Consider the following 18,173-nt stretch of genomic DNA (forward strand, 5'->3'; position numbering starts at 1 on the left):
CTCCTCCCGGGCGGAGGGGGCAGCAGCGCCCTGCCGCGGCCGCCACCACCGCCCGCCCGGCCAACGCCGCCAACGGCCGCCGCGCCCCCTCGCAACCCTGAGGCGAGCCCCGGCCGTCCCCCCCGCCCCTCCCCGCGCCGGGCGGGGGATTAAAGCGGGCTGAGGGAATAAATAAATACATGACGGCGCGGGGAGGGAGAGGGCGGGGGGGGGGAAAGCGGAAAGGGGGCAGCCGGGGGAGCTCGGCCCGGGTGGGCCGGTGCGGCCGCCGGCTGAGGCGTGAGCGCGAGCGCGTCGCGCCGTGGGATGTCGGAGGAGACGCCCCTCCGGCCCGGCCCGTCAGGCCTGCCGCCCCGGGGCGGCCCACCGGGTAAGTTGGACGTTCCGGTGGGTGCCAGCCGCCGGCGGGGTTGGCGGGGGGAGGCGCGGGGCAGCCGGCCGGGGCCGGCCGGCGGGCTTCGGGGGGGGGGGGAGCGACCCGTCCCCTGCTGCCGCCGGGACGGGACGGGACGGGACGGGAGCGGCTCCACCGCACTCTCGCTGTGGTGGGGGGCCGCACCGCGGGGAGGGGGCCGGGGCGGCTTTGCGCCGGGGTAGTCAAACAGCCCGCCCTCCGGCCGGCCCGCCCTGGCGCGGGAAACGCGGTACGGGGCATTGCTACATCGTCGTTTACACAGAAGTATTTCCCTCAGCACTGGTCTTGACCCATTTTTATTTTCTTTTTTTTAAACCGATGCAAATGAATTTGGTATGTTTCCCTCATGTTTCTGCCGTGGTTTTTGAAGGCCGGTCACCGTTTGTTAGCATTTAGCAGGGAAAAGGTAAACCTGCATACGGGGAAGTCTCTCTGCAAAGAAGACTCGCTCCTCTGACCTGTGTCCGTTCTGCAGCACACCAATGACGTTATGAGACAATTCTTGTCAAAAGGAAGATGTTATGCTCGGTAAATCTGAGGCATCCGAGTAAATGCCATTAAACAGCAATGAAATTAAAGTTACTAATTAGGCTGGAACAAGTTATAAGAAGATGGGTTTAATGCTGCCGGGAATGCTTCCAAACATGGTTTGATAAATGATGGTGATGAGAGTATTGATGTCCCACACATCAGATTCTCTCCTGTTATGCAGTAGTATCTCCATCAACATAATCCTGACTAATCGGAGGCCATGTTGAGACCGCATCTTACATTTGTTACATATTTTGCTGCATCTTAAGCTGCAGCTGAATAATAACATTCTTTTGCTTCTTTCAATCAGACTTTCTTTCTGAAGTTAGCCTCTTGATTCTAGGCATTTACAATGCATTTAGCAGACTACAGAAATCCGGAAATACATTTGTCCCAAATCACAGTTACGTCCTGCTACGTTCGTACTACGGCAGGAGTGTAAGTGACCTTGAAAAAACGAGAATTGGACCAGGCTGCTCACTTGCAGGCCAGATCCAACAATGTCCTGGCACAAACAGAGCCCGTCTAATGGACTGCATACATCTACAGAGCGTCAGACAAGTTTATTTGTACTTTTTCTCACCCATTAGCCAGAGGAACCCTCGGCCGTCTCTCCTGACTTGTGGAGGGGGACGCGAGCGGGATGAATACAGATGTGACAGTGGAGGGTAACAGCTTTTGGAGGGCGGGGGGGAACCCCTGCCATAGAGCCAGGCTTGAGGAAAGGGGCAGATAGTGCTCTCTGGGTGTGTCGAAAATGGGGCAGTTCTCCGCCCATCCCTCCTCACAGAAACTGTGTGAGGGAAATACGGTTTACTTGAGTCAGATTACAGCAGTTCAAAGGAAGGTCATTATTGGGGCCTAAACAATTTTGGCCTACTGCCAGCAGCTCGTTTTCGAAGCTATAAATAGGAATGATTTCAGAATACTCTGAAAAATAAAAATCAATGGGCAGGAGAAGCCAGCTGAATTGTATTTCAAAATATTTCCAGATATTTCCTTAAATGAGGCAGTGAGATATTATTTAGCACGAGGAATGCCTCTCATAAATATTAACCTAGATTATTTTTAATGAGGATTGACTGCATTTAATTAGGGTTTGAAAGATTTCGTTTTAGAAAACGTAGGTCTCACCCCTGGCTAGAAGAGGTGTTAAATGACCTAATAATCTTTTCCATTTTTAGATGCTGCCACCCACCATGATGCTCCATGTGATTTGGGCCATTCCCTGAGGACAAAGCAGAGAGAACCTTGGTCTGGACAGTTCCTACTGCGGCTCCTCCACCAGCTTTCCTCCCAGCTGCCCACACCAGAAACACAACGAGGTCGTACCCCGTGGCAGCTCCTAGCAGCTGACAGGGCCACCTTAGTACTTAGTTACTCTTAGTAACAGAATATAAAGCAGAATATAAAGCAGATATTCTTTGACCCCCTTTAATCTGTCCACAAGACTGATCCACCGCTTATTAGCCGCAAGAGGCAAACCCAGTAATTATTGCCATGTAGCGGGTGTTGCTTGTGGACAGCCTGTCTCCAGGGCAGTCGTTGCCAAATGTCATTTTCCGCCAGCAGTAGCCCCAGGTGTTCAGCTCTTCTGCAAGTGAAATGTATGATGAAGAGTGACCCTTTTGGTTTGCTGTTTGGAACAAAAATAATGTAGAAAACACCACCTTAAGTGGTCATTTTTGCCATGAAAGAGGCATTTTTTTTTGGAACAGCTGCCTGTTCCATCCTTCCTACAGGCTGCGTTGTTGCTCCACAAGTACGCCTGGCCTGGCTAGGTTCAGGATCTGGGCTTACCATGGTTATTATTTGACCATCAACACATAACCTTACTGTAAAAGGGAGCCTTGAAGAGACATTCCCTTGGGTCCAGTAATTTGAGTAGAATTGAGGATCAGCTAGTTACGTGCTTTAAAGATCCAGCAGATGTGTCTGTGTGGTTTCGGAGGAAACTTTTACTCAGTGATGTTTGGAGTGGGTATTTCCTTCATAAGCCTTTTGCACCTGTTTTTGAAGGAGAATGTGTACATACCCGTTTATTTCGTGGCTGCTGAGTCTAAAGGGTGTCCCGCAGGACTTGGGCAGTTCTGTGGACTGGTGTACAGACTTGGAAGACATGAAAATCAGGTGGCCATGCTTGGCTTTAAAAAGATTTCACTGACAGAGTCTGAATGAAATAACTCTCTGGGGCTCAAAACAGCAGGCATTGTCAGATATAAGGGATTAAAAGGCTTTTTAATGTGGCTTAGTAGTGTACAGAAGATTGGCTTACTTGTATGAGCTCTTCTTTCGTCACATTGATCTTTATTTTGCTTTGTGCTTAGTACAACAGAAACTGGAGGCTGAAGTCTTCTTTCCTGAATCATCTGACAGGACTTGGCCCTCTTATTGCTTATTAAAATATTTTTTTTCTTTTTTTTTTTTTGTGAAGGAGGAATTGATTTTCGCCAGTGTAGCCAGTGTTGAGTAATAGCTAAAGAATACCAAATTGTAATAATTTTATGAACACTGTATGGGGCAAGGTTGGTGAAAGGAAGTTACTATACAGTGGGTTATACTACTTTATAGTACTTTCCTGTATAGATGTATTGATCTAACTTGATAGGGAGCTGGCTGATGAAGGAATACAAGGCAATTCGGTGGTTCCCCTGTGTCAGCTGTATGTGGCCAAACCCATGAGGTGGTAATTGCGAGACGATAGCCCCAGTTCTAAGGGATGCAGCTGGTTTGTCAGGCTGGGAACTAAAAATCAGAGGAGGATAAAGTTGGCAGAGCCTGATGGAAGAACTAATTTAACACAGCGGCAGACTTTGCAGAAGAGGCTGGAAGAAGCTGGTCCTTCCCCTCTGCAGCAGTGGTAAGGCACACAGAAGGAAAGGCAAGTGCGCTGACTGGTTTATTGTTTGTAAGATCTATTTTGTCTTAAATGGTTTGGTGCTAAGTAAGTGTTTTGTGGTCAGTACTTAGAGTCATTGACTTCATCAGAGACTGAAACTGTGAGGTCTGGGTCTGTCTCAGGTCTGCAGAGGTAATCATGGTTGATACACTGGGGATGCAACCTGAGAACTGGTCTGTGGGTAGCAAAAAAAGACAGCTAGAGATCTGGAGGAACAGTTAACCGGTCACTTGTGACAGCCAAATGCAGACAGTCACAGGTTTTGTTTTTATTTCTTTAAAAATGATTTTGTTTATAAATAAGTAGCTTTTAGAATAATAGATGGGCCTTCACCTTGTTTAACCTTGGTGGTTGGATATGTGTGTTGTTGGTTTGTTGTTTTTTTTTTTTATATGGCATAGTCAAAAACACAGTATCAAAGGTAAGAGAAGATTTATTACGTAGATACCAGTAACATAAATATCTCAGTTATGTCTAAAATACTGGTTATCTCCTGTTGCTGAAACATAATACAGCAAAAGGTGGGTTTTTTTATTTTGTTGTCCTTTTATTCACCATTTATTGTACTGTTGTTTTCACCACATACCATATACAATCGATGGGTTGTCCCCTGCTGTTACCATGGATATTTAATACATTGACATGGAAAAAAGACATTTTTATGAAAAGGAAAACGCAGCCACAAAACTCCTCTTGGACGGAATGGAAAGCTGTGCCATATTTTTTGTCGACACAGCCAATAATGCCGTTCTGCTTCATGTTCTTGCCTACCATCTACGCATACAGATATCCATGGCACACCTCGTGTGCTGTGAGGCTGGTGCCTAGGAGGGCGTTAGCACACACGGCTCCTCCTGTCTGCTCTCCCCCCCTGGAGTGGGGCAAGAAGGGCCAGATGCAGGTTTGTAGGTCAGTTGGCTTGAAATTCAGGAGCCCTTCGTGGAAGAGTGGTAAATGCTATTGATAAGAATGGTCCAGCACAAACAGGAATCCAAGACCCTCCCTTCAGACTCTTCGGTCTGTTGCTGGGGTTGTGTTTTTTTGAGATCAAAGGAGAACATGGTATTTTGAACAAAATGTGCAAGGGCCCACCCTTCCTGAATTGCATTTTTGGTACTATGTTCTGTCCTGCAGCTGTAATGCTCTACAAAAGGGTCTGGGTTCTCTCCCCCCTTTTTTTTAAATATGTATCATGAGAGAATTTTAATAGATGTTTTCATAGGAGTCTCTTGATTCTACGCTGTTCTCATTGTGCCTGTGTGTTCCATGAGGAGAGCTGTTGGTCATTACGGGCTTAAGTCTAGCACCTTTAATTCATCAGAAGTTTGTGTAACATATTACTTACATTAGATGTAAGTGCCAAAACTGACCTGTAAACCTAAAATTAAATTGGGACTACAAAATTAATTTCACTCAGATTGTGGAAATTAGACTATAAATGGAATTCCTGTGGGAACTGTGTAAACCTGCTTTGACATTGATTTAATGTAATTCTTTTCTTAATAGGGTAACTTTAAATTGTGTAACCAGTACACAGTTTTAACCAGCACAGATCTGTAGCTAATTTTGCCATAAGATGAGTATTAACAGGAACGTTCTGTGCTGTTTCTGAATTTAAGGATTACCGTGTATAGCTTTATTGCAGCTGACTAGACAGTCAGGCGTCATACCCCCCAGGTAAGGAGTGCTACAAAGCTAACGTGCTCTTTGCCAAAAGTCTCCATCCAGTCAATAAGTGTTAATTGATAAACTGCACATGCACCGGATAACGTAAATTTAGGGTAAAGATTCATTTTGTGGTCAAAACTGAATTCAGAATCTGAATTTCAAGGATAATACCTGACTCAGAATTTCCTGTCCAAATCACAATAACTAACCCCTAATTTGAGAGAATTTTGAATTAAAGACCTAATTTTTCAAATTGGACCCAGGAATTCAAGGTCTGACTACCTCTGGAGCAAAAATCTGCTTTCTCTTAAGAGATGGCAAGTGAGCGTGCTTGTTTCATGCATGAAATTAATTTGAGGACTGAAATTATTCTGATTCATTCAAATGTTTATGCTCTAAATGACAGCATATTTTGCTTGCTATGCTGCTAGTAATAGTATTAGAAAGCATATTTTCTTTCTTGAGACTTAGAAATATTCTTGGTTTTAAAGATAACATGTTCAGGTCTGATTCTTCAAGTTTTTCTCTGAATGTGACGGCATTCAGAGGTCTGAATTAATACATCCACTGGCTTTGCATGAGAGCTCATGCATTAGATTGTCTCTGCAGGGGATCATTTAGGGTACTTAAGATAATTCGACCTGTGAAAACATTAATTTTGAATGTCTTACTGAAAGTAATTCAGAATATCCTGCCATTCTGTAAAATGTCTGACAGTGCTTTTAAATATGTTAAGAATACTCTGAATGCTGGGTCATCTTAGAACTTCCTTCAAGTTGTCTGAGATCTGTTACTCGGGAAGACTTCTGTATTATTTAACACAATATTGTCCTGGTCCTTTACTAAGCTGGTAGGTGCACAGTTCTAATGTCTGTCAGGCTGTATGAAGAGCACAGCTGTACACGAGACCGCAATCATTTTAGATATTCAAAGTAATCACTAAAAGGCTGTCTTTAGCAACACCTCATTCATCTGAGCCACTATTAAACATCTTCTAGTATTAACAGAGTTCTTACAATTAATTCATCCTTCTAGACGCAGCGTGTGTTGATAGCAGGTAGCCCTTGCATGTTCATTCTTCCTTCTGCATGCTTAGGGCTGATCTTCTGATCCTGTTAGGTTAATCTCTTAATTGTCCTTCCAAGAAGGCGCTGCCCTTTCCTTGATGAAGTCAAGTTCTTTGTTCTTTCCAAGGAATGTCAAGGGACAAGCTTCAAGACCCTACTGTACTATATTTGCAAAGAAAAGTAAAATGTGATGAACGAGAATCCACTTTAAAATGGAAAACCGCACACAAAAACCCCACCACCAGCAACGACTTGAGACAGCTTTTGGCAGCTAAAAATATATGCACGTTCTTTCCCTAACTCATAAGAAATAATGGTATGGGAGGTATATTTTGCACAAATATAGTTCCAAAAATGCAGGTTGTATTTAAAAAAAAAAAAAAAGATCCCAGACTTCATTAACAGAAATTTAGAACATCCTGAATCTTCTCACATTACAGCTTGACCCAATCCTGCTCAATAATGAAAACAGTTTACATCAACAGGGGACGGTAGATTTGCCTTTCTGATAAGCCATAACTTTGCAATCGAAGATACTACTAATAAAATTTGTGTGTTGCAGAAGTGAAAATGACAGCCACAGCTTCAGACATTCCCTGGCATGACTAGATGGGACTTTAAGCTACAAGAAAAAGCCTTAAACACCTTACTTTTGCAATCTGTAATGAAAGCAGCCATCTATCATCGGGTATGTTCTGTATTCTAATCATAACGGCGTTAGCTGCTAGGCCTATAAAAACTGTTAAGGAATACAAAAGTGCTTAAGCTATAAAAAGCATGTTGGTGTGATTCTGTAGATACTCTGAACAAAACACAGTGTGCTTCAATAAAAAGAAAATGCAATTTAATTTGCCCCTGTCAGTGGTATGGATTTCTAGCTGCATTGCTTTTGTTTCTTGCATGGGAAAGAGGAACGGCTGAGTACAGCGAGGGGCTGAGCAGGTGTTTGTCCCACAGCTGGCTCCACAAAGAACATACTTTGAACGAGTTCTTGCTGGACACCAAATTCTGCCTGAATAGAGATAGTTGCACGGTCAGAGCCAAGTTGCACGGTCAGAAGCTCTGCTTCAAATTAAAGCTTTTATATGCACGACAAGGAAATGCATAGTGTTGCTTGATGCAGTGCTGGATGTACTGAATGACTTGTTCACTTACCAAAGTGAATTGGATTACTTTGGAAATCCACTTCTGAATGTAGCACCAGATATTAAAGAAAGTCGAAGTTGGCTTGGTTTGTTCTAATAAGAGAAAACAGAATTGAAGAAAATATTTCTCAGTAGAAATTCAGTGGAAATATTTTATGCTGTAAGTCCAGCATTCCAAATTTGAATCTTTAGTCTTTTTTTTTTCCAGTGAATGTACGTGTGATCCAGTAATAACAAAAGTTACCAGAAACATATTTTAGTAAAACCTCATTAATTGGGGCAATCTGATACAATATACCTGATGTTCATTATATTTAATGAGAAATCACTGAGCAAATATGCTCGTTAGTGACTTACTGGACAGCTTTGTGGAAGGTACTTGGCTAAAACCCCGTTCCAGTTACTGTACATTTAACAAGCCCCATTGACGGCTCTGGTCTGACTGGTGCCGGTGTCTCGGGTGCCCTGGCAGGGCGTCTGACGTGTCATGGAACAGGACAACCCTCCGCGTGGAGGTCGCACACCCGGCTGGTTGGTTATCAGTCTTGGATCCCACATCCTCCTCGGCCGTTTCTCAAGCTGCTGTGTCGCGGGGCACGTCTGCCTGGTGCTCGCGAGCCCACAGTGTCTTACCATTTCAATAGTCCTGGTGTCGGAAAGCCTCCCGAGCCCACGCGCTCTGCCTACCCACCGCGCTTGTTCTGTAGTTGTGTGCTCCCGGTTGATTACAGGACTATGTCCAACAACAGAATGGGGGTTGAAGTGTTCACTCCATGGGGTGAGTGCCCCTGCTCCGACCCCGCTTCCCCTCCGGCGTGGCCCCGTGAGAAGCCCCCGGGTGGCTGAGGAGCCTGCCCACCCCTCACACCCACCGCGGCGTGTCCACCATGTGCCGGCTTTAAACCTCTTGCAGCCCAAGTCTCAAAGGCAAAAGAGAAGACACTGCTATTTATAATTAAAACGGCTTCTGTAAGAAGGGCGAAGTATGGCTATGCAGACATGAATGTGCAATACCGTTTGTTTCGGGTAACGAAAAAGTAGCCTATACACAGGAAAAAGCCGTATTTCTTCATTTTTTTTTGTGGTGGTCAGATGTTATAGTGTTGTATTTTAGTAACAAAACAGCTTTATTTTTGAAAGTCGTCTTCTAAAAGCCAAGTATTGCCGAGATGCTCCTTAAAATCAGCAGTCGGTGCAGTGAGCCCGCTCCTATCGCATAGATTAAGATCACCCTCTACAACTACCTGAAAGGAGGTTTTAGAGAGATGGGAGCTGACCTCTTCTCCCTGGCGACAAGTGATAGGACAAGAGGAAACGGGTTCAAGTTATGTCAGGGCAGGTTTAGATTGGATATTAGGAAGCATTTTTTCACTGAAAGGGTTATTAAACATTGGAATAAGCTGCCCAGAGAGGTGGTGGATTCACCATCCCTGGAGGTGTTTAAGAAAAGGGTAGATGAGGTGCTTAGGGACATGGTTTAGGAGTGGTGGTGTTTTTATCAGGGTAGGTTAATGGTTGGACTTGATGATCTTAAAGGTCCCTTCCAACCTCACTGATTCTATGATTAACAAACGCAGGTACTTGTCACCCTGCTTTAAAAAGAAGTAACCACCGAAAAGAGGAAATCGCGTAGCTTGTGTTCCAGGAGCTGGTCCATCACGCTTTAAAAAACAAAAAGCAACACAAAAAACAACCCCACAAGGTCCATCCTTTACCCAATGGCCCGAGCCGAGATCTGCAGGGACTACACCCAGCGCGGCCCCGACGACCGCCGCCGGCCGGGAGCCTCCTGCGACGGCCCCTCGTGTGGGGACATGGAGGAGGAGGAGGAGGGTGCCCGCACTCCCGGCTCGCTGCCGGCGCTCGGCCACGCTCCGGGGAGCGGCACAATCTCCCCTCAGCCGGGCCGCGAAGGCGGCCGGCGTCCCCCGCGCCCTGGTCGCTGCCTCGCTAACGCCCAGCCCAGCCCGCCCCGCTGCCTCTCGGCCCCTTCCAGCTCCTCCTCCGCCCCCCCCTCCTCGGGCCCAGCCGCTGCTGCCCCCGCCCCTTAAGGCAGCCGGGGCCGCCTTCCCGCGGCAGCGAGGTCCGGGAGAAGATGGCGGCGGCCGCTGGCTGGGCCCTGCTGGGCCTGGCGCTGTGGCTGTGCGCGGCAGCCGGGGCCGGCGAGCCGGAGGGGAAGCGGCGGGCGGGGCCGGCCAAGAAGAAGGACATTCGGGACTACAACGACGCGGACATGGCTCGGCTGCTGGAGCAGTGGGAGGTGCGGGGAAGGGCCGAGGACCCGCCGCCGGAGCCCGCAGAGGGGACCCCGCGGCCGGGAGCGGAGCGGAGCGGGGCGGGGGGGAGGGCGCGGGCCGCGCTCCGGGCTCGGGGCGGCAGCTCCGCCCGGGCCCGCGGCGCCTCCGCCGGGGGAAGGCGGGAGGTTCGGTGCCCGCGGCCCGGCCGTCCTTCCCCCGGGAGCCGTTAGGGTGGTTGGTGTCGGTTTTCTTCGCGTTCGTGTGGGGGAGGATACAAAATCGGGGGGAGCGGGCACGGAAGGGGCTCCTGGGGGCGCCGCCATCGCCCCCGGCACCCACAGCCTGTCCCGGCCCTCCTGCCAGCTCCTGGGCCCCGCATGCACGCCGGCAGCCTGGTCTGACCTAAATGTCTGCTGGTTTGGGCTGTTAAGGGATGTACGTTTTGTGACCGAAGGATGGATAGCGGGAGAAATAGTCATTTGGCCTCTACAGAGTAGATATGCAGTTGTCTGTTTGGTTTGGTGTTGCCTTCCATGCCACTCCTTGTGGTAAGGACTTCTAATGCCAGCTCGCTCTCGTCCCCCTTCGTCCCCCTCAGCCCGTGGCTGTACCTTTCTGTGACAGCTCCCCATCACGCTCTTCCCCATGTGGCTGTCATGCCACTGTGCGGTTCTTTTCACCATTTTTGTCTTCAATCATCTGATAAATGCCGGAGTGCTCATCAGTGGCTTTTATTCTTTCCCATGAGGCTGTTCCTCAGAATGTTTTGCACAAAAACTGGAGGAAATAATAGAGTGAAAACTTCTGTCGCCTGTAACACCAGCTACAGCTGTTAAGTCACGGCAGAGAAGTAGGTTTTGTACATGTAATATAGATGAAGTAACTGATGGTAAGTAAGGATGTCTGCCTCGGACCTGCTTGGCAGGTTATGGGCTTGTTCGTCCCGTGGACTGTTACTGTAGATCTCCCTTTAGGAAGGGAGATTCTTAGAAAACTGAGTTGAAATTTTAAATAAAATCATGTAAAAAGTTCACCTTTCTGTTTGTGGTATCAGCCAAGGACCGGATAGTCCCAGCTGCTAAATAATCAAGGCTTGATTGATTTTATTGGCCAGCTTCAACCAGATTTGGCATTGTAGGGAAAATCTTAAAGATGAGCATGTCTGAGTTTGTGAATTAGATGCCTGGGTGAAAGGGAGACTCAAGTTAATGCTGTCGTGACTCTTTGGCTGGCTGTTCTGTTCCAGCCACGTGGCAAGCAGGGTCCAGAGGCTGTTTGGGGTTTTTCCTCTTTTGGTGGAGCAGGTCCCTGATCCAGTTCACCATGTGCTGCACAAACGCTTGTCGCCATGTTGCGTGCAGATGTGGCCGAGCAGCTGGGGAGCTGCTGCTGGGGTTGGCATTGCCACTGAGGTTGCCATCGCACATACAGCCCAAGCCCTAGAAGAAAAAAGTTACCAAAGCAGGGACTTGACAATTAGCGGTTGTTTGGCCTTTGGGATGGTCAGCTGTATGGCATTTTGCGTGATGGTCATCAGGACACATACAAGGAACATGAAAGACTTGAGGGGGTGGCAGCTGGAGGATAGAGGAGGAGGGGCATCAGTGGACTTGATGGGGTGGGATGAGAAACAAAGGGGGCCATTATGAATTGGGATAAGAGCTGGAATTATGCTTAGGAGCGAGGGGCACAGGGCAGAGATCTGTACAGAATCACGTCATTACTTTCAACTGAGTGAGCTGACTCCTGGTATTTCTTTATTTCCCTGGCAATTAGTCTAAAAGCATCGGAAGATGGTGGCTGTAACGTCCTTGGGGTCAGCCACAAGCCTGGGGAGGCTGTGGCTCCAGCAGCCTGCTCGGAACGAGCAGCCCTTTGCTGCTCAGGCTCTTGTGCTGCCCCTCGCACTGTGCTGGTGCAGCCGTGTGCACCACTGCCTGGTGAACTGGGGGAGTCATCTGGTGGAAGATGAGCATGGGGAACAGGGAAGAGAGAGAGAGGTTGCTTCAGGGCCTCAGTTGCAAGACTAGAGCTTGAAGGAAGCCACCTAGGGATTGCCCTCATGGAACGGGACTCTCCAGCAGCCTTGAGTCCAGAGGAGCTGGAAACAGAACTGAGAGTCTGGTCCGGAGGTCTTTCTGTTAGTGAAATGTCATATTCTTTAAATAGTTCGTTATTGTTACAAGCTCAGGGTTTCTCAGGCTTGCCTCTGAGCTACGGTTATTGGTTAGGCTAAGGAATTAGGTGACATGTGTTGCTAATATTTTTAAAAACAAAAATGGAGGGCACTGATGAGAAACGCATGAGAATGGGAGCTGAGGGGAGGAGAAAGAGAAGGAATATATAGTTATTACTGTGTCTGTGTAATCCTTTCCCTCTGAAGCCTTGTGTTACTGTTTAAATGAGTGGATCTGCTGGACATTTCAAAGCAAAAGCTTACACTTTTCTTCCAGTCTTTTACTTTGTAGATAGCTTTATAAATACAAAACTGCATGATAGTTTTGTACAGAATCAAGAAAAAAAGTGTCGTGTAGGGGAGCTTTTGACTGTGTCTTACAATATTTCTGTTCAAACTGTAACAATACAGCTTTACAAGCATTTAGTTGAATAGTTAAGGGAAAAATAGGTAATATATGTTAACAGGTTGTGTTGTCACTAAATCCAAAGTCAATTTCTGTATTGTCTAAGGAGTATTTGGAAACATTAGTTTCCGCCTTTCATTTTCAAAACTGAAATAAGCTGGTTGTGTACTAACGAAATCGGTCTAAAGTTAGGGTTGATTTGCTTTTGCTTCTGAAGAATGCTTTTCATTCACTCATGTAAGATTTTGTATTTTCACTGTACTTTACCAGTATGAGCATTTTCCAGCTTCCTTTAAGATAAGTGTTGTTCCCCCTCAGTGAGGGCAGAGGGACTTTCCTGGGGCTCTCCTTTGCTCTTTGTTCACTTAATGTGGAATTTTCAAAGGCACGTGAACTACTTGAAAGCATGATCTGGACTTGCAAAATTAAAACATATATAATTAGTAAGGAAAGAAAGGATAAAATCTAAGGCTTCTACAGCTTTTATTCTGTGGTAACTAAATTCTAAATTCTTTTCTCAGAAAGACAGCAAACTCTACGTAATTGAGATGGGAAAAGAACATAGGTCACCTGTATGAAGCCTTAACCTTTAATGTGTATGAGGCGCTCACTGTAGTGGGATGATGTTGTGTTTGTGTATATGCACGTGAAGAGATGAGAAGGTAATGCACACTTAGACCTAAAAATCAAGCTCGGCTTCTGAAGAGAACATCTTTAGATACTGCTACAGTTCATGTTCCTAATGGAGTGATGCATGTTTTCACTAAATGCTTGACAACAAAACAACACCTAAAATATCTGCCTTAATTCCTGCTGATTTACTAGTGCTTGGGTGGATGCCAGTATAAGACTTGTGGGGTTTTCTGTTCTTTTTTTTACTTTTTAGTTCTATGATACAAATACTTTTTAATAAATCAATTTCCGTCTCAATGTAAGTTGTCACTATATTCACTCTTCTCTGTCACAAGCTGTTTTAAGGGGCAGCAGTTTGAATTCTGCCTTTCCAAATATTTCAATGCCTGTCAACCTCAGCAGAGGCATCAGGATTTTTTTCTTTTTTTTTTTTTTTTTGAGTGATTTACTCGTGGTGATTATGTTGTCAGACCGTGAGCTGCATCTGTGCATTAGAAAAGTCATGAAACCTTTAATAGAAGTTTTCCTGTGGCATGAGCACTGAAATTCTGAATTCTTGTGTTTTTATTTGTTTAAAGACACAAAGTAAGGAAAATTAAATTCTCAAGTGATTGCATGATTTCCAGAAGTGAATTTTGACCTCTGAAAGCAATATGCAGATGAACAACTTTTTTATTTATGTGTATATGAGGGTTTTTATTGGAACTTTCTCAGTTCATCTTGTATACTTAATGAATTTCTGGGAAACTGTGAAGAAAAAGAGCGTTATTTTATGAAGTACCTAGGTGGATTTGTATTGAATTCAGCCTTGAGACTGAAATATTTCTCAGTACATGGTAAAATGAGATTCTACGTGTCAGTATGAAAACGTGCATCACTTTACAGGGAGGATTGTAAATGGAAAGAGCACTCTTGGTGAAGTATCCTGAAACAAAACTCACTATTTCTTTTGGTTTGAGAATCTCCGTCATTAAGCTAAAAAAAATCCTTTCTCTTTATGAAAGCAGAGTTATTCTCTAAACAATGGGAAATTTCAAAAAAAGAAGAGCTTTGTGGAATAGTTGAGTTTAAAGCCTCCTTTTCCTTTTCAAAACAGAAAGATGATGACATTGAAGAGGGGGATCTTCCTGAACACAAGAGGCCTCCAGCACCAATAGATTTCTCAAAAATTGATCCAGGCAAACCTGAAAGTATCCTGAAGCTGACAAAAAAGGGGAAGACCTTGATGATGTTTGTCACGGTGTCAGGAAATCCCACAGAAAAGGAGACGGAAGAAATTACTAGCTTGTGGCAGGGCAGTCTCTTCAATGCAAACTACGATGTGCAAAGGTAAGCTGTTGTACGCAAGGATAAAGTTCTTGCTTTTACAGAACCCTTGGTTCTTTCTTCCTGAAAATCTCTTCAACTGTTCATTCTGTGCCCTTCCCCACCTCCATCATCCATCAGTATTCTTTTGTTTCTGTATCAGTTTGTATACCAATTTTTTTAAGTCACGTTACAAAAATTCTGGTGTGGTGCAACCCCAGATGTGTGCTGCACATATAGCCTAGTTTCTTTTTATCTCATTGTTTCAGCTATTTACCAGTTTTAGCTGCAGTAGTTTGCCTTTATGTGCTTGATGGAAGACATCACACTTGGAAGACTTCTCACCACAAAAGGCTTTTTGTTCCCCTGGCTAAAAAATGTGTTTTTTCTCTCGGAGAGAGAGAATTATTTTGAAACAGAGGAATGTTGTGCTCTCAAATTGAGGCTGGGAAGGGTTGCAGCAAGTGTATAAAGCAAATTTAATGCCCATTAGTGGATTTTACAAAGTGCTGAATTAGCTCTTAAGGTTTTTTTGTATTCTTACTCCTCCTTAGTTACTTGTAAACTTAATACGCTTTACTATTACTTGTGCTAGAAAATTGTTCTCTTGTCTCCATCCCCAGTTAACAACAGCAAGACCAACTTCTTGTTCTTTAATGTGTCCCTCAGTTGTGGAGGTGCTCTGAATTAAGCGAAATGTTGTAGTGCTTGAAAGGCATGGAGCTAACATATCTTTCTTCTAGGTTTATTGTTGGCTCAAATCGTGCCATCTTTATGCTACGTGACGGTGGTTATGCCTGGGAGATCAAAGACTTTCTGATAAATCAAGAAAGGTGTGCGGATGTTACTTTGGAAGGTCAGGTTTATCCTGGCAAAGGAGCAGAAGAAAGTGAGAAAGTGAAAAACAAGACAAAACCTGAGAAAGCAAAGAAGAAAAAAGATGCAGACAAGAAATCTAATAGCATCAAAGAGGACAACCGAGCAACCAAACAGAGAGAGGATCTATGACAGATGCGTTAACCAGACTGAATATTGCTCTGCTGTTCCTTGAAGGGAAACTAAACTTCCATACAATTCCTGGCTTTATTGGGGGGGGAGGGGGAGAGAAGGAAGCAGAGATCACTGAGGTTAACAGATTTCTATGTTGAAATTCACCAGTTTACTTATTAATACTGTCCATTTGTTTAGTTACAGGAAAGGTAATGTTTAATACCAGCGATTGACTACTTTAGTTTGTAACTTTTTTTATGCGTTTGTTGTTTAAAATTAACATCCAAATCTGTGTGTGTAACATCACAAAATTAATTTAAGTGGAAAAGAAGAAATACAATCTCGGAATACACCGATGTTCATCTGTAGTAGCTGCATCCATCTTGGGTATGTAAGTTGGTCATTGATTCGTAGCTGCTGTTAGATAGCAGAGTGCAGTGCTAAAAGATTCTCTTGGAAGCCAGTTTGCCTAAAATTGCAAAGAATAGTGTTACGGTGGCCAAAGATGCCTGAAATCAGCACAGAAAGGAGATTCTGTGCCCAACAGAAGTGATGTTGGGGTGTTAATGGCATTACAGTACCCACGGGAGCCCTGTGGGGTGAAGGGAAGAGTCAGGTTCGTGCCGTTCAGGTTGCTACTGCTGCCAAAGAACTGTGCCTGTGGAAGCAGATGTTATGTACGCCCCATTATCTAGACCGTGAGCTAGAAGAAATAGCTTTAACTCTGAAATTAATTTGTTTTGCTGGTTTAAGGGTTTGTTTAAATCTTTTGAAAAAGCACTAGTTACAGTACAGAGTTAAACTTTGAGTTAGCCATATCACTTACCGGTGTTTAATAACCAGATTATATTTTGGGTAGAGATTCCTGACCAATGTGGTTGATTGTCAATGAACATTTGATTTGATTTAAATACTATGAAGTTTGATGTATGGGAGCAAATTCGGTTTCTCCTTGAAAGACTTTGTATAATTGGGAAGGTTTTACTATTATTCAGATTGTATTCAGTCAAATGCTTTGCTTAGACTTGTTTCCCTTCTGCCTTACTATCAGTTAAGGACTAAATGCACCTTGTTTGTATGGTCCACATCATTTTCCAGCGGATGAGCACAGTATTGACTGTCTTCATTCGATACTACTAAGATGTTACTTTGACTCTTTATTTAAGGTGCTAAAATCCAAGTGTTTTGGATAAAAGGTCCTAATTGAACCATAATGGTTGATCTTGTGGAATACTTCAGTATCAAAAGTGGGAAACTGTGACTTACTGAGTGCTTGTTCTGAAATAAAAGATGTCACTAAGCTTGCTGTTTCACTGAGTAGTAAAACTTTAAATAATTACACAGTAGTTACACTAACTCGTCTTTGGTTTCTGTACATAAGGACTAAATGATGTTGATGAATGTTCCAGGTGATTGTTTTTATTTAATTTTAACTATATTTGTATGAGTTTAGGACTAGAGAAACCTTTCCTGCCATGCTTCATTAAACAGGCCTTTGCCTGTTTGAGTGGAAAGATGAAAATCATGTATTTTGGGTCCAACTGTATTACTTTTGTATTCTACTATTAATCCGAATGTGTAGCGGAGTTGAAAAGAGTCTCTGAAGGTATTTGGATATCGCACTGCATTGAGGAGAGATGTGCAGTCCATTTCTTGTTCATGAGGAATTCATCACTTTGCCAAGTGTTCTGGGTTTGCACCTCCCTTCTTTTAAAGAATGTCTCATCTCAAGACAGGAACAGTGGTCAGACGAAACTATAAATATGAAATGTTAATGAGGTTTTTCTTTGTCAACTCTATACCATAGATTTAAGCTGTAAAATTCAGATTATGATCAGAAACATGGAGATGCAGTTTTTGTACTTTTCCTAATGTTATGAAACACAAAAGTGATTTATTTTTTGATCAAATTGGGTTCTTCCTGAGCTAAATAATACAAGTGATACAAAAGCAAATTAGCCAAGGAGGAGAGAAGCAATTGCACTGTAGCTATAGCCCAGCTTTTGAGAATAGATACTTGTTTTAGTCATTCATAAATCTACGTTTACAGGAGGCTGGGTCTTGTCCCTGCATAGGGGGAAAGGAGGGGGCAGCTTTGTTGAAATGCAGCCTGCCGACTGACTGGCTTTTTTGTTTGGTTGTTTCGAGTCATTAAGTTGCCTATGCCAAATGCAGGCGTGTTTTGTGCCGCTTAGCTTATTTAGTGTTTGGGTTTGGGGGGCTTCTCTTAGGTTTTAATAGGAGTAATGACTTGAGGGTTGCGTTTTGATACAAAATTCAAAATACTGCCTTCAAGTATTTATTTTTTTTTTTGTCTTCCATTTTTCTTTTTTCTTCTCTGCTTTTCATGCTTTACACTCGTTAAATACAGTAGTAAGTATAATGTGGCAGTCTGGCAGGAACGTCTTCACCAGCCAGTCGTTCTCTACTATCGCAGTTCATAACTCTACTCCAAAACAACTTGGGTTCCCTTTTAAAACTAATAAGTGTGTGAGAGCCTCACACTTGTATTGGTGCAGTGTTACATAAGCAGGTGTTATTTTGTAATGATTTAAGAGGCCTGAACACAGTATCACTTTTAGATATATATAAAAGCATATATCTTAAAAAAAGTTGCTTAAGGTTATTAATGTTCTATAGGTACCCCAGCAGATACTAGATTCTGCATTTCAGTCTCATCAGACTTCCAATAACAGATTTT

The 18,173-nt window shown here is 44.3% G+C and overlaps 1 protein-coding gene across 2 annotated transcripts; it reads left to right on the forward strand.

Moving 5' to 3' along the window:
- The first annotated feature begins 6,561 nt into the window (after positions 1-6,561).
- MESD (mesoderm development LRP chaperone) lies at positions 6,562-16,765 on the forward strand. Of its 2 annotated transcripts, none has more exons than XM_082488678.1 (3): positions 6,562-7,268; positions 14,274-14,506; positions 15,226-16,765. In XM_082488678.1, the coding sequence occupies exons 1-3, from the start codon at positions 7,182-7,184 to the stop codon at positions 15,488-15,490; spliced, it is 585 nt and encodes a 194-aa protein (XP_082344804.1). In that variant the 5' UTR covers positions 6,562-7,181; the 3' UTR covers positions 15,491-16,765. The 2 variants fall into 2 exon arrangements, with proteins under 2 accessions (XP_082344804.1, XP_082344805.1); XM_082488679.1 differs by lacking the exon at positions 6,562-7,268 and adding an exon at positions 9,788-9,985.
- Positions 16,766-18,173: the final 1,408 nt, after the last annotated feature.

Source organism: Vanellus vanellus (assembly GCF_965231255.1).
Source record: "Vanellus vanellus genome assembly, chromosome: 11".
NCBI lineage: Eukaryota > Metazoa > Chordata > Aves > Charadriiformes > Charadriidae > Vanellus > Vanellus vanellus.